Source organism: Coloeus monedula (assembly GCF_965178545.1).
Source record: "Coloeus monedula genome assembly, chromosome: 36".
Classification (NCBI taxonomy): domain Eukaryota; kingdom Metazoa; phylum Chordata; class Aves; order Passeriformes; family Corvidae; genus Coloeus; species Coloeus monedula.
Genome location: NC_138816.1, coordinates 1,361,358 through 1,374,882, shown reverse-complemented (window position 1 = coordinate 1,374,882; position 13,525 = coordinate 1,361,358). Strand labels below are relative to the sequence as shown.

The following is a 13,525-nucleotide window of genomic DNA, read 5'->3' as shown; positions in this document are numbered from 1 at the left end:
CCATGCCCATCCCCATCACTTGACCATCACCATGCCCATGACCTTGACCACCACTACCACTTGACCATCACCATACCCATGACCTTGACCACCACCACCACTTGACCATCACCCTGACCATCGCTTGACCATCCTCATGCCCATAAGCCCCATCCCCATACCTATTCCCACCACTTGACCACCACCATGCCCATGCCCTTGACCACCACCATCACCTGACCATCACTTGACCATCACCATGCCCATGAGCACCACGCCCATTCACATCACTTGACCATCACCATGCCCTTGACCACCACCATGCCCATGCCCTTGACCACCACCACCTGACCATCACCTTGACCATCACCATGCCCATGAGCACCACGCCCATTCACATCACTTGACCATCACCATGCCCTTGACCACCACCATGCCCATGCCCTTGACCACCACCATCACCTGACCATCACCTTGACCATCGCTTGACCATCACCATGCCCATGAGCACCACGCCCATCACCATGCCCTTGACCACCACCACCACTTAACCATCCCCTTGACCATCCCCATGCCCACAAGCCCCATCCCCATCCCCATTCCCACCACCTGACCACCACCACCACCCCCTTGACCTCCACCACCTCCCGTCCCCCGTTCCTCCTTGGATCCACCACCACCCCACGCCCTCTTTGGGCTCCGCCCTCACCCCGCCGCGTCCCCGCAGTCCGGACGTGTCCCAAGACGCAGCTGAGCCTGGAGAACGGCCAGGTCACCGCTCGGGCCATGGAGAGGGTCCCGGTGGAGGGCACCTGGGCCGAGTTCAGTTGCCAGCCCGGCTTCCGCCTGCTGGGCGCCGCCCGCAGCAACTGCACCAAGAGCGGCCGCTGGAGCTCCCCCAAACCCCTCTGCGAGCGTGAGCGGGGCCGGGGACGTGGTTGGGGTCTCTGGGGTGGGGTTTGGGGTCTTTGGGGTTGGGGTTTGGGGTCTCGGGAGGGTTCGGGGTGTCTGGGGCTGTTTGGGGTCTCTGGGGTTGTGGTTTGGGGTCTCGGGAGGGTTTGAGGTGTCTGGGGCTGTTTGGGGTCTCTGGGGTTGGGGTATGGGGATCTTTGGGGGTGGGGTTTGGGGTCTCGGGAGGGTTCAGGGTGTCTGGGGGTGTTTGGGGTCTCTGGGGTTGGGGTTTGGGGTCTTTGGGGGTGGGGTTTGGGGTGTCTGGGGTGTTTGGGGTCTCGGGAGGGTTCGGGGTGTCTGGGGCTGTTTGAGGTCTCTGGGGTTGGGGTTTGAGGTCTTTGGGGTTGGGGTTTGGGGTCTCGGGAGGGTTTGGGGTTTCTGGGGGGTTTGGGGTCTCTGGGGTGGGGTTTGGGGTCTTTGGGGTTGGGGTTTGGGGTCTCTGGGTTCTTTTCTGAGGGTCCTTGGGGTGTCGGGGTCTCTGGGGTGGGGCGTCGGAGTCTCTGGGGGCTTTGGGCTCTCTGGGGTTGCGGTTTGAGGTCTTTGGGGTCTTCTCTGAGAGTCCTTGGGGTTTGGGCTCTCTGGGGTTGGGGGTCTCTGGGGGGTTTGGGGTCTCTGGGGTCTTCTGGGAGGGGTCTCTGGGGTGGGGTGTCGGGGTCTCGGGAGGGTTTGGGGTGTCTGGGGGTGTTTGGGGTCTCTGGGAGGGTTTGGGGTCTCCAGGGTTGGGGTTTGGGGTCTCTGGGAGGGTTTGGGGTCTCCAGGGTTGGGCTTTGGGGTCTCCCGGGGGCTTTGGGGTCTCTGGGGGGCTTTGGGGTCTCCAGGGTTGGGGTTTGGGGTCTCTGGGAGGGTTTGGGGTCTCCAGGGTTGGGCTTTGGGGTCTCCCGGGGGCTTTGGGGTCTCCCGGGGGCTTTGGGGTCTCTGGGGGGCTTGGGGGTCTCCAGGGTTGGGGTTTGGGGTCTCTGGGAGGGTTTGGGGTCTCCAGGGTTGGGCTTTGGGGTCCCCCCGGGGGTCCCTGGATTTGGGATCCCCAGGATGGGAATTCAGGTCCCCATTGGGGTCCCTGGGATTTTTTTGGGATGATTCCTTGGGATTTTTTTTGGGGGGGGAGGGGAGGGTCCCCGGGGTTATTTTGGGGGGGTTTTGGGATTTTTTGGGATGGGGGAGGGTCCCCGGGGTTATTTGGGGGGGGGGGGGGGGGGTTGGGATTTTTTGGGGGGGAGGGCGAGGGTCCCCGGGGTTATTTTGGGGGGGTTTTGGGATTTTTTGGGGAGGGGTCTCTGTGTGACTCCGTTTCCCCCTCCCCCCCCCAGCTCATCGCCCCCCCTCAGGTGAGTCTGTGCCCCTCCCCCACCCCCCCCTTTCCTAAGGGCTGGGACCCCCCAGGGGGACCCCCCCCCAAAAAAAAAAAAACCACCCCAGGGCTCCTCCCCCTCCTCTTCCTCCCCCTCCTCTTCCTCCTCCTCCATTTCCAGCCTTCCTCCCTCCTCCCTCCTCTTCCTCCTCCTCTTCCTCCCTTCTCTTCCTCCTCCTCCTCCTCCATTTCCCAGCCTTCCTCCCTCCTCCTCTTCCTCCTCCTCCTCCTCCTCCTCCTCCATTTCCCAGCCTTCCTCCCTCCTCCTCTTCCTCCTCCTCTTCCTCCTCCTCCTCCTCCATTTCCCAGCCTTCCTCCCTCCTCCTCTTCCTCCTCCTCTTCTTCCTCCTCCTCCTCCTCCTCCTCCTCCATTCCCAGCCTTCCTCCCTCCTCCCCCCTCTCCCTCCTCCTCCTCCTCCCAGCCTTCCTCGCTCCTCCTTTTCCTCCTCCCTCTCCTCCTCCTCCAGCTCCATTCTCAGCCTTCCTCCCTCCTCCCCTCTCCCTCTCCCTCCTTCCTCCTCCCCTCCTCCTCTTCCTCCTCCTCCTCTTCCTCCTCCTCCCTCCTCCATTTCCCAGCCTTCATCACTCCTCTTCCTCCCCTCTCTCCCTCCTCCTCCTCCTCCTCCCTCCTTCCCTCTCCCTCTCCTCCTCCTCCTCCATTTCCCAGCCTTCCTCCTCCTCCTCCTCCTCCTCCTCCTCCTCCTCCTCCATTCCCAGCCTTCCTCCCTCCTCCCCCCTCTCCCTCCTCCTCCTCCTCCCAGCCTTCCTCGCTCCTCCTTTTCCTCCTCCCTCTCCTCCTCCTCCTCCTCCTTTTCCCAGCCTTCCTCCCTCCCCCTCGCTCCTCCCCTCTCTCCCTCCTCCCTCCTCCTCCTCCTCCAGCCCTTCCTCCCCATCCCTCTCCCGCTCTTCCCTCTCCCGGCTCCCTCCGGATCCCCCCGGCTCCATCCCGCCGGATTCTCCGCCCCAAATTCCCTCCGTTCTCCATCTTTTTTTTTTTTTTTCCCGACCCTCTCCCCTCTTCCCTCCCCTCCCTCCCCGACCCTTTTATTATTCCCCAATCCCCGGTTTTTTTTCCCCCAATTTCTCCAGGTTTTTTCCACACCCCCTCCCCCCTTTTTTTTTTACCCCGTTCTTTTTCTTGCCCATCCCGGATTTTTCCTCTCCCTCATCCCATTCATTCCCTCCCCGCATTTCTCCATTTTTCCCCCCCTTTTCCTCATCCCGGTTTTTTTTCCCCCCCCCATTTTTCCTCTCCTCGTTTTTCCTTCCCCATCCCAAAATTTTCTCTCTCCCCATCCCAAAATTTTCCCACCCCCGTCCCATTAATTAATTCCCCCCATCCCCATCCTATTAATTAATCCCCCATCCCATTAATTAATTCCCCTCCCTAGCCCATTAATTAATTCCCCATCCCATTAATTAATCCCCCCTCCCCATCCCATTAATTCCCCCCTCCCCATCCCGTTATTTTCCCATTTCCCCCTCATTTTCCCCCATTTCCCTCCTATTTTTTTCCCATTTTCCCCCTCATTTTCCCCCATTTTCCCCCTCATTTTTTCCCATTTTCCCCCATTTTCCCCTCATTTCCCCCCCCATTTTCCCCATTTCTCCCTAATTTTTCTGCATTTCCCTCTCATTTTCCCCCTCATTTTCCCCCATTTTCCCCCCTCATTTTCCCCCATTTCCCCCCTCATTTTTCCCCTTTTCCCCCTCATTTCTCCCCATTTCCCCCCTCATTCCTCCCCTCCCCACCCAAATATTTTCCCATCCGCCCCCCCCCCCATTTTTCCCACCCCATCCAATCCCCCCTCACCCCCCCCCTCCTCCCTCCCCCTTTTCCCCTCCCCACCGCTGACATCAACACCCCCCCACCCCCCCCCCCGCTTCCCAACCATTCCCAAAAATCCCCAAATCCCCAAACCTTCTGCCATGACCGCCCCGACACCCGCCTGACCCCCCTCCCATCCCCTCGGGAATCAACCATGGGAAGACCCCCGGGAATTCCGAGCCCCCCGGGCACGGCGCTGACCCCGCGGCGGTTCCTGGTGGCCCCGCGGTGGCTCCTGGTGGCCGCGCTGAGCTTGGCTTTGGGATCGATCCCGATGTCCGGGGGGACAGGGAAGAAGGCCGTCCATGTGGGAGCGCTGTTCCCGATGTCCGGAGGGTGGCCGGGGGGTCAGGCGTGTCTGCCCGCCGTCCGCATGGCCCTGGAGGACATCAACGACCGCAGGGACATCCTGCCGGACTACGAGCTGCGCCTCATCCACCACGACAGCAAGGTCTGGGATTGGGAATTGGGGTCGGGAATGGGAATTGGGGTCAGGGATTGGGAATTGGGGGTCTGGGATTGGGAATTGGGGGTCTGGGATTGGGAATTGGGGTCGGGAATGGGGTTGGAATGGGGTTTGGGGACACCAGGATGGGGTTTGGGGGGACATCGATGACCGCAGGGACATCTTGCCGGACTTTGAGCTGTGGCTCATCCACCACGACAGCAAGGTCTGGGATTGGGAATGGGGGGTCAGGGATTGGGAATTGGGGGTCAGGGATTGGGAATTGGGGTCGGGAATGGGAATTGGGGGTCTGGGATTGGGAATTGGGGTCTGGGATTGGGAATTGGGGTCGGGGATTGGGAATTGGGGGTCTGGGATTGGGAATTGGGGGTCTGGGATTGGGAATTGGGGGTCAGGAATGGGAATTGGGGGTCTGGGATTGGGAATTGGGGTCTGGGATTGGGAATTGGGGTCTGGGATTGGGAATTGGGGGTCAGGAATGGGAATTGGGGGTCTGGGATTGGGAATTGGGGTCTGGGATTGGGAATTGGGGGTCAGGAATGGGAATTGGGGTCTGGGATTGGGAATTGGGGGTCTGGGATTGGGAATTGGGGTCTGGGATTGGGAATTGGGGTCGGGAATGGGAATTGGGGGTCAGGAATGGGAATTGGGGGTCTGGGATTGGGAATTGGGGGTCAGGAATGGGAATTGGGGGTCTGGAATGGGAATTGGGGGTCAGGGATTGGGAATTGGGGGTCTGGGATTGGGAATTGGGGTCTGGGATTGGGAATTGGGGTCTGGGATTGGGAACTGGGGTCGGGAATGGGAATTGGGGGTCAGGAATGGGAATTGGGGGTCTGGAATGGGAATTGGGGGTCAGGGATTGGGAATTGGGGGTCAGGAATGGGGGGATTGGGGTGGGATGAGGTTGGGGGATACCAGGATGGAGCTGGGGACACCAGGAGGGGTTTGGGGACATCAGGAGGGGTTTGGGGACATCGGGATGGGGTTGGGAACGGGGGAATTGGGGTGGGATGAGGTTGGAGGACACCAGGAGAGGTTTGGAGGGCGCCGGGATGGGGTTGGGGGGCGGCTGGAAGGGGTTGGGATGGGAACGGGGTGAGGATGGGGTTGGGATGAGTTTGGGATGGGGCTGGGGGTCAGCTGGGATGGGAACGGGGTGAGGATGGGGTTGGGATGGGGTTTGGGGGCACCAGGAGGGATTGGGATGGGGTGGGATGGGGTTGGGATGGGATATGGGGCAGGAATGTGGGGCAGGAGGTCAGGGGTGGGATCGGGATACGGGGCAGGGATTTGGGGCTGGGATTTGGGGCAGGAGGTCAGGAATGGGATTGGGATATGGGGCAGGGATTTGGGGCTGGGATTTGGGGCAGGAGGTCAGGAATGGGATTGGGATACGGGGCAGGGATTTGGGGCTGGGATGTGGGGGCAGGGATTTGGGGCTGGGATGTGGGACAGGAGGTCAGGAATGGGATTGGGATATGGGGCAGGGATTTGGGGCTGGGATTTGGGGTTGGGATTTGGGGCAGGAGGTCAGGAATGGGATTGGGATATGGGGCTGGGATTTGGGGCTGGGATGTGGGGCTGGGATTTGGGGCAGGAGGTCAGGAATGGGATTGGGATACGGGGCAGGGATTTGGGGCAGGGATTTGGGGCAGGGATTTGGGATTGGGATATGGGGCAGGAGGTCAGGAATGGGATTGGGATATGGGGCTGGGATTTGGGGCTGGGATTTGGGGCAGGGATTTGGGGCTGGGATATGGGGCTGGGATTTGGGGCAGGGATGTGGGGCAGGAGGTCAGGAATGGGATTGGGATTTGGGGCAGGGATTTGGGGCTGGGATTTGGGGCAGGGATTTGGGGCTGGGATTTGGGGTTGGGATATGGGGCAGGAGGTCAGGAATGGGATTGGGATACGGGGCAGGGATTTGGGGCTGGGATTTGGGGTTGGGATATGGGGCAGGAGGTCAGGAATGGGATCGGGATACGGGGCAGGGATTTGGGGCTGGGATTTGGGGTTGGGATATGGGGCTGGAGGTCAGGAATGGGATTGGGATACGGGGCAGGAATTTGGGGCAGGGATTTAGGGCGAAGGGTCAGGGATGGAGCGGGGATTTGGGGCAGGAGGTCAGGAATGGGATCGGGATCTGGGGCAGGAATTTGGGATGGGAATAGGGCCGGGATACGGGGCAGGAGGTCAGGAATGGGGCGGGAATTTGGGGCGGGAATTTGGGATTCGGGGGTGGGGGGGGGATCGCAGGAGGTCCCGGGGGGGGTCAGGAAATGGGGGAGGGGGGCTCTGACGCAGAGCCCGGCGGGGGGTCGGGAATTTGGGGGGGTTTGGGGGGATTTGGGAATTCTTGGGGGGGGGGGGCATTTGGGAATTTTGGGAGGATTTTGGGGTCTTTTTTAGGGAATTTTGGGGGGCGGGGGAGGGAGGGTGGGGGCACCTCAAGGTGAAGGGGGCAGGGCCCCTCCCCTCCCCCCCCGAATTCCCCAAATATTCCCAAAATATTCCCCAAATATTCCCGGTGTCCATTTGTCCATCCTAGGCCTCCCTTTTTCCTTTTCCTTTTTCTGGGATTCCCAAATTCCAGCCCCAAAATCCCCCCAAATTCCCCAAATCCCACCCCAATTTCCCCCTAAAAAAAAAAACCCCAAAATTCCCAAAATCCCCAAATCCCACCCCAAACCCTCGGGATTTTCCCAGGACTTTCTCCAGACCCTCCAATCCCACCCCGAACCCCCCAAAAATCCCAAATCCCACCCTGAACCCCCCAAAAATCTCAAATCCCTCAAAAAAACCCAAATCCCACCCCAACCCCCCTAAAAATCCCAAATTCCTCCCCAAAACCCCCTCAAAACCCCAAATCTCACCCCAAAACCCCCTCAAAACCCCAAATTCCCCTTCAAAAATCCCCAAAAATCCCAAATCCCTCCCCCAACCCCCCCAAAAATCCCAAATTCCTCCCCAAAACCCCCTCAAAACCCCAAATTCCCCTTCAAAAATCCCCCAAAAATCCCAAATCCCTTCCCATACCCCCCAAAAAATCCCAAATTCTCCTTCAAAACCTCCCAAAAATCCCACCCCAAACCCTCGGGATTTTTCCAGGACTTTCTCCAGACCCTCCAATCCCACCCTGAACCCCCCCCCCCCCAAAATCCCCTCCCAAAATCCCCCCTCCCCCCGAAAAAAAAAAACCCCAAAATCCCCAAAAATCCCAAATTTCCCCCCAAAATTCCCCAAATCCCAGCCCGGGGATTTTTTCCGGCCCTTTTCCCGTCCTTCATCCCGAATTTTTTTTTTTTTGGCCGTCCCAAATCCCCCCAGGAACCCCCCCCAAAATTCCTTCCCCCCCCCCCCCCCCCAAACTGGTCCAGCGCGGTTGCCACGGCAACGGGGATGCTGCTGGGGCTGCCGGGGGGTTGCCATGGCAACCGCTCCCGGCTCCTTTTTCCGGACCCTTCCGTGCCCTGAATTATTCATGGGAATGGGAATAAAAAATGGGAATGGGGGGATGGGAAGGGGGGGGGGGTCAAGGAGCCCAACCCCCCCCCCCAATCCCACCCGGAATTCCAGGGGTTTTTTTGGATGGGATAAAAAGTTGGATTCGCCTCGGAAATGGGGGGGGGGTTTTGGCCTGAAAATGGGAGTTTTCCGTGAAAAAAAAGAAGCTGGATTTTTCCTGGAGAATAAATGGGGGTTTTTTTCCCCCCCCAAAAAACCCTTGGGGTTTCACTTGGAAAAAGAGATTTTCTTCACAAAAAAATCTGGATTTCCCCCCCCCCAAAAAAACCCTGGATTCCCTCCCCTCTCCCCAAAACACCTGGAATTCCTCCCAAAAATCTGCGTTTTCCTCCCCGCAAAGCCCAGGATTTTCTCCCCAAAAATCTGGATTTTTCTCCCCCCCAAAAAACCTGGATTTTCCCCCTCAAAAACCCCGAATCCCCCCCAAAACCTGGATTTCCATCCAAAAAACCCTGAATCCCTAAAACACCTGGATTTCCGACTAAATCCCCCCAAAAATCCTGGATTTTCCTCCAAATCACCCCAAATTCCAAAAAAACCTGGGTTTTCCCCAAAAAAACCTGGATTTCCCCCCCAAAATCCTGGATTTTCCCCCCAAAAAACCCCAAATCCCCCCCCAAACCTGGATTTTCCCCAAAAAACCTGGATTTTCCCCCAAAACCCCAAATCCCCCAAAATGCTGGATTTTCCCCCAAATTCCCCCACAAAGCTGGATTTTTCCCCAAGTCCCCCCCCCAAATCCTAGATTTTTCCCCCCAAAAATCCCAATCCCCCCCAAAAACCTGGATTTTCCCCCCAAAATCCTGGATTTTCACCCCAAAGACCCCAAATCCCCAAAAAACCTGGATTTCCCCCCAAAAACCCTGGATTTTTCCCCCCAAAAAACCCCAAATTCCCCCCAGAAAACCTGGCTTTTCCCCCAAAATCCTGGAGTTTCCCCCCAAAAAACCCAAATCCCCCAAAAAACTGGATTTTCCCCCCAAAATCCTGGATTTTCCCCTAAATCCCACCCAAAAAATCTGGATTTTTCCCTGAAAAAACCCAAATCCCTCCAAAACCGTGGGTTTCCCCCCAAAAACCTGTATTTTTCCCCAGAATCCTGGATTTTCCCCCAAAAACCCCAAATCCCCCCCAAAAAACCTGGATTTCCCCCCCAAAACCCCCAAATCTCCCCCAAACCCTGGATTTTTCCCCAAATACCCCAAAAACCCTGGATTTCCCCCCCCCCCCCCCCAAATCCTGGATTTTCCCTGAACTCCCCCCAAAAAATCCTGGATTTCCCCCAGATCACCCCAAATTCCCCCCAAAACCTGGATTTTCCCCAAATACCACCCAAAAACCCCCAAAAATCTGGATTTTCCCCCCAAAAATCCTGGATTTTCCCCCCAAAAAACCCCAAATCCCCCCCAAGACCTGGAGTTTTCTCCCCAAATCACCCCAAATTCCCAAAAAACCTGGATTTTTCCCCAAATACCCCCCAAAAGCCCCCAAATCCCCGCATTTCCCCCCAAAACCCACCCCGACACTGGGGGTACTGGTGGTACTGGTGTTACTGGGGGTACTGGTGTTACTGGTGTTACTGGTGTTACCGGTGGCACTGGTGTTACTGGTGGTACTGGTGGTACTGGTGTTACTGGTGTTACTGGTGTTACTGGTGTTACTGGGGGTACTGGTGTTACTGGTGTTACCGGTGGCACTGGTGTTACTGGTGGTACTGGTGGTACTGGTGTTACTGGTGTTACTGGTGTTACTGGGGGTACTGGTGTTACTGGTGTTACTGGTGTTACTGGTGTTACTGGTGTTACTGGGGGTACTGGTGTTACTGGTGTTACTGGTGTTACTGGTGTTACTGGTGTTACTGGTGTTACTGGTGGTACTGGTGGTACTGGTGTTACTGGTGTTACTGGTGTTACTGGTGTTACCGGTGTTACTGGTGTTACTGGGGGTACTGGTGTTACTGGGGGTACTGGTGTTACTGGTGGTACTGGTGTTACTGGTGTTACTGGTGTTACTGGGGGTACTGGTGTTACTGGTGGCACTGGTGTTACCGGTGTTACTGGTGTTACTGGTGTTACTGGTGGTACTGGTGTTACTGGTGTTACTGGTGTTACTGGTGTTACTGGTGTTACTGGTGTTACTGGTGTTACCGGTGGCACTGGTGGCACCGGTGTTACTGGTGTTACTGGTGTTACCGGTGGCACTGGTGGCACCGGTGTTACTGGTGTTACTGGTGTTACTGGGGGTACTGGGGGTACTGGGGGTACTGGTGTTACTGGTGTTACTGGTGGTACCGGTGTTACTGGTGTTACTGGTGTTACTGGTGTTACTGGTGTTACTGGTGGTACTGGTGGTACCGGTGTTACTGGTGTTACTGGTGTTACTGGTGTTACTGGTGTTACTGGTGGTACTGGTGTTACTGGTGTTACTGGTGTTACTGGTGTTACCGGTGTTACCGGTGGCACTGGTGGCACCGGTGTTACTGGTGTTACTGGTGTTACTGGGACGGCGTTGGCCCCGCAGTGCGACCCCGGCCAGGCCACCAAGTTCCTCTACGAGCTCCTCTACAACGACCCCATCAAGATCATCCTCATGCCCGGCTGCAGCAGCGTCTCCACGCTCGTGGCCGAGGCCGCGCGCATGTGGAACCTCATCGTGGTGAGCCAGGAGGGGAACGGGAGATGGGGAGGTTTGGGAATTTTTGGGGAATTTTTTGGGAATTTTTTGGGATTTTTTTCAAATTTTTTTGGGGATTTTTTGGGGGTTTTTTTGGATTTTTTAGGGATTTTTTAGGGATTTTTTAGAGATTTTTTGGGGATTTTTTGGGGATTTTTTTTGGATTTTTTTTGGATTTTTGAAGGATTTTTTAGGGATTTTTTGGGGATTTTTTTTGGAATTTTTAGGGATATTTTGTGATTTTTAAAGGATTTTAAAAATATTTTGAGGGATTTTTTGGGATTTTTTGGGATTTTTTTTGATTTTTTAATGATTTTTAAGGGAATTTTTAAGGGAATTTTTTGTGAGTTATTGAGGATTTTTTAGGGATTTTTTTAGATTTTGGGGGGATTTTTGGAGATTTTTTTGGGTTTTTTTCAGATTTTTTGGGAATTTTTTTGGGAATTTTTTGGGATTTTTTTTGGATTTTTTTCAAATTTTTGGGGGATTTTTGGGGTTTTTTTTGGATTTTTGGGGGATTTTTTAGGGATTTTTTAGGGATTTTTTGGGGATTTTTTGAGATTTTTTTTGGAGATTTTTTGGGGTTTTTTTGGGATTTTTTGGGGAATTTTTTGGGATTTTTTGGGGATTTTTGAGGAATTTTTAGGGATTCTTTAGGGATTTTTCAGGCTTTTTTTTAGGGATTTTTTTTGGGATTTTTAAGGGATTTTTTTGGTTTTTGGGGGATTTTTTTGGGTATTTTTTGGGTATTTTTTGGGGATTTTTGGGGATTTTTTTGGGAATTTTTTCAAATTTTTGGGGGATTTTTTTGGGTTTTTTTGGATTTTTTAGGGATTTTTTAGGGATTTTTTTTTGATTTTTTGGGGATTTTTTGGGATTTTTTTTTGGATTTTTGAAGGATTTTTTGGGGATTTTTTTTGGAATTTTTAGGGATATTTTGTGATTTTTAAAGGATTTAAAAAATATTTTGAGGGATTTTTTGGGATTTTTTGGGATTTTTTTTGATTTTTTAATGATTTTTAAGGGAATTTTTAAGGGAATTTTTTGTGAGTTATTGAGGATTTTTTAGGGATTTTTTGAGATTTTTTTGGGATTTTTTTTGAGATTTTTTTGGGTTTTTTTCAGATTTTTTGGGGAATTTTTTGGGATTTTTTAGGGATTTTTTGGGATTTTTAGGGATTTGTTAGGGATTTTTTTAGGGATTTTTTTGCGGTTTTTTAGGGATTTTTGGGGGATTTTTTGAGGATTTTTAAGGCAATTTCTAGGGATTTTTGGGAGGTTTTTTTGGATTTTTTTGGGGTTTTTTTGATTTTTTAGGGATTTTTGGGGGTTTTTGGGGGGATTTTTTTTGGATTGTTAGGGACTTTTTTTGATTTTTGGGATTTTTGAAATATTTTTAAGGGAATTTTTATGGATTTTTTAGGGATTTTTAAAGGATTTTTTAGGGATTTTTAAGGGATTTTTGTAGGGATTTTTTTTTTTTGAGATTTTTTGAGGATTTTTCGGGGATTTTTGGGGATTTTTTTTTAATTTTTAAGGGATTTGTTTTAGGGATTTTTTTGGCATTTTTTGGGCTTTTGGGGAATTTTTTAGGCATTATTGGGGTTTTTTTTATTTTTTAAAAATTATTTTGGAATTATTTTGAAATTTTTTGGATTTAAAAAATTTTTAATTTGTTTTTTTTAATTTGGGGGGGAATTTTTGGGAATTTTTTGGATTTTTTAAAATAATCGTTTTTCTGGATTTTTTGGGGGGGATTTAAAAAAAATTGTTCATTTTTTGCTTAATTTTGAATTAAAATTCTTTTAAAAAATTTTAAATTTTAAGGTTGATTTCTTTGGGAATTTTTGGTGGGGAGGGAATTTTTCTGGAATCTTTTTAAAAACATTTTGGGAACGTTGGGAGTTTTTGGGGAGGGAAATTTTTTTTTTAATTTTTTCCAGGAATATTTGGATTTATTGGGAGAGAATTTGGGGGATTTTGGGGAAATTTGGGAATGCCGTGGGATCGGTGCCGGGGGGAGCTCAGCAGGGGGGGATCGGTTGTTCCTTTCCGCTTGTTCCTTTCCATGGATTATTTTCCCAGTCATTCCCATCACTCCCAGGCCATTCCCATCATTCCCAGTCCTTCCCAGTTGTTCCCAGTTCTTCCCAGTTTTTCCCATCACTCCCAGGTCGTTCCTGTCATTCCCAGTTGTTCCCAGTCCCTCCCAGTTGCTCCCATCATTCCCAGGCCATTCCCATCACTCCCAGGCCATTCCTGTTGTTCCCAGTTGTTCCCAGTTGTTCCCATCACTCCGAGATTGTTCCCGACACCCCCATTCCCACCATTCCCACCATTCCCACCATTCCCAGGCCATTCCCAGTTCATTCCCTACTCCCCATTCCCACCATTCCCACCATTCCCAGGTCGTTTTCATGTCATTGCCAGGACCTTCCCACCATTCCCACCATTCCCATCCCATTCCCACCATTCCCATCACTCCCAGGCCATTCCCGTTTTTCCCAGTCATTCCCAGTTGTTCCCAGTTGTTCCCATCACTCCCAGGTCGTTCCCAGGACATTCCCATCATTCCCAGTTGCTCCCATCACTCCCAGGCCATTCCCGTTGTTCCTGATCATTCCCAGTCGTTCCCAGTCATTCCCAGTTGTTCCCATCATTCCCATCCCATTCCCTACTCCCCATTCCCACCATTCCCATCATTCCCAGGCCATTCCCAGCATTCCCAGCATTCTCAGCATTCCCAGTTCAT

The 13,525-nt window shown here is 53.0% G+C and overlaps 1 protein-coding gene across 1 annotated transcript in view; it reads left to right on the top strand.

Annotated features, from left to right (window-relative positions):
- Positions 1-4,416: 4,416 nt before the first annotated feature.
- GABBR1 (gamma-aminobutyric acid type B receptor subunit 1) overlaps positions 4,417-13,525 on the top strand; it is a gene marked incomplete at its 3' end in the record, with an annotated part of 33,530 nt that continues 24,421 nt past the window's right edge. Inside the window, 2 exon segments of the mRNA XM_082299987.1 lie at positions 4,417-4,557; positions 10,621-10,755. Coding sequence (XP_082156113.1) covers positions 4,432-4,557; positions 10,621-10,755 — 261 coding nt within the window. The 5' untranslated portion in view covers positions 4,417-4,431.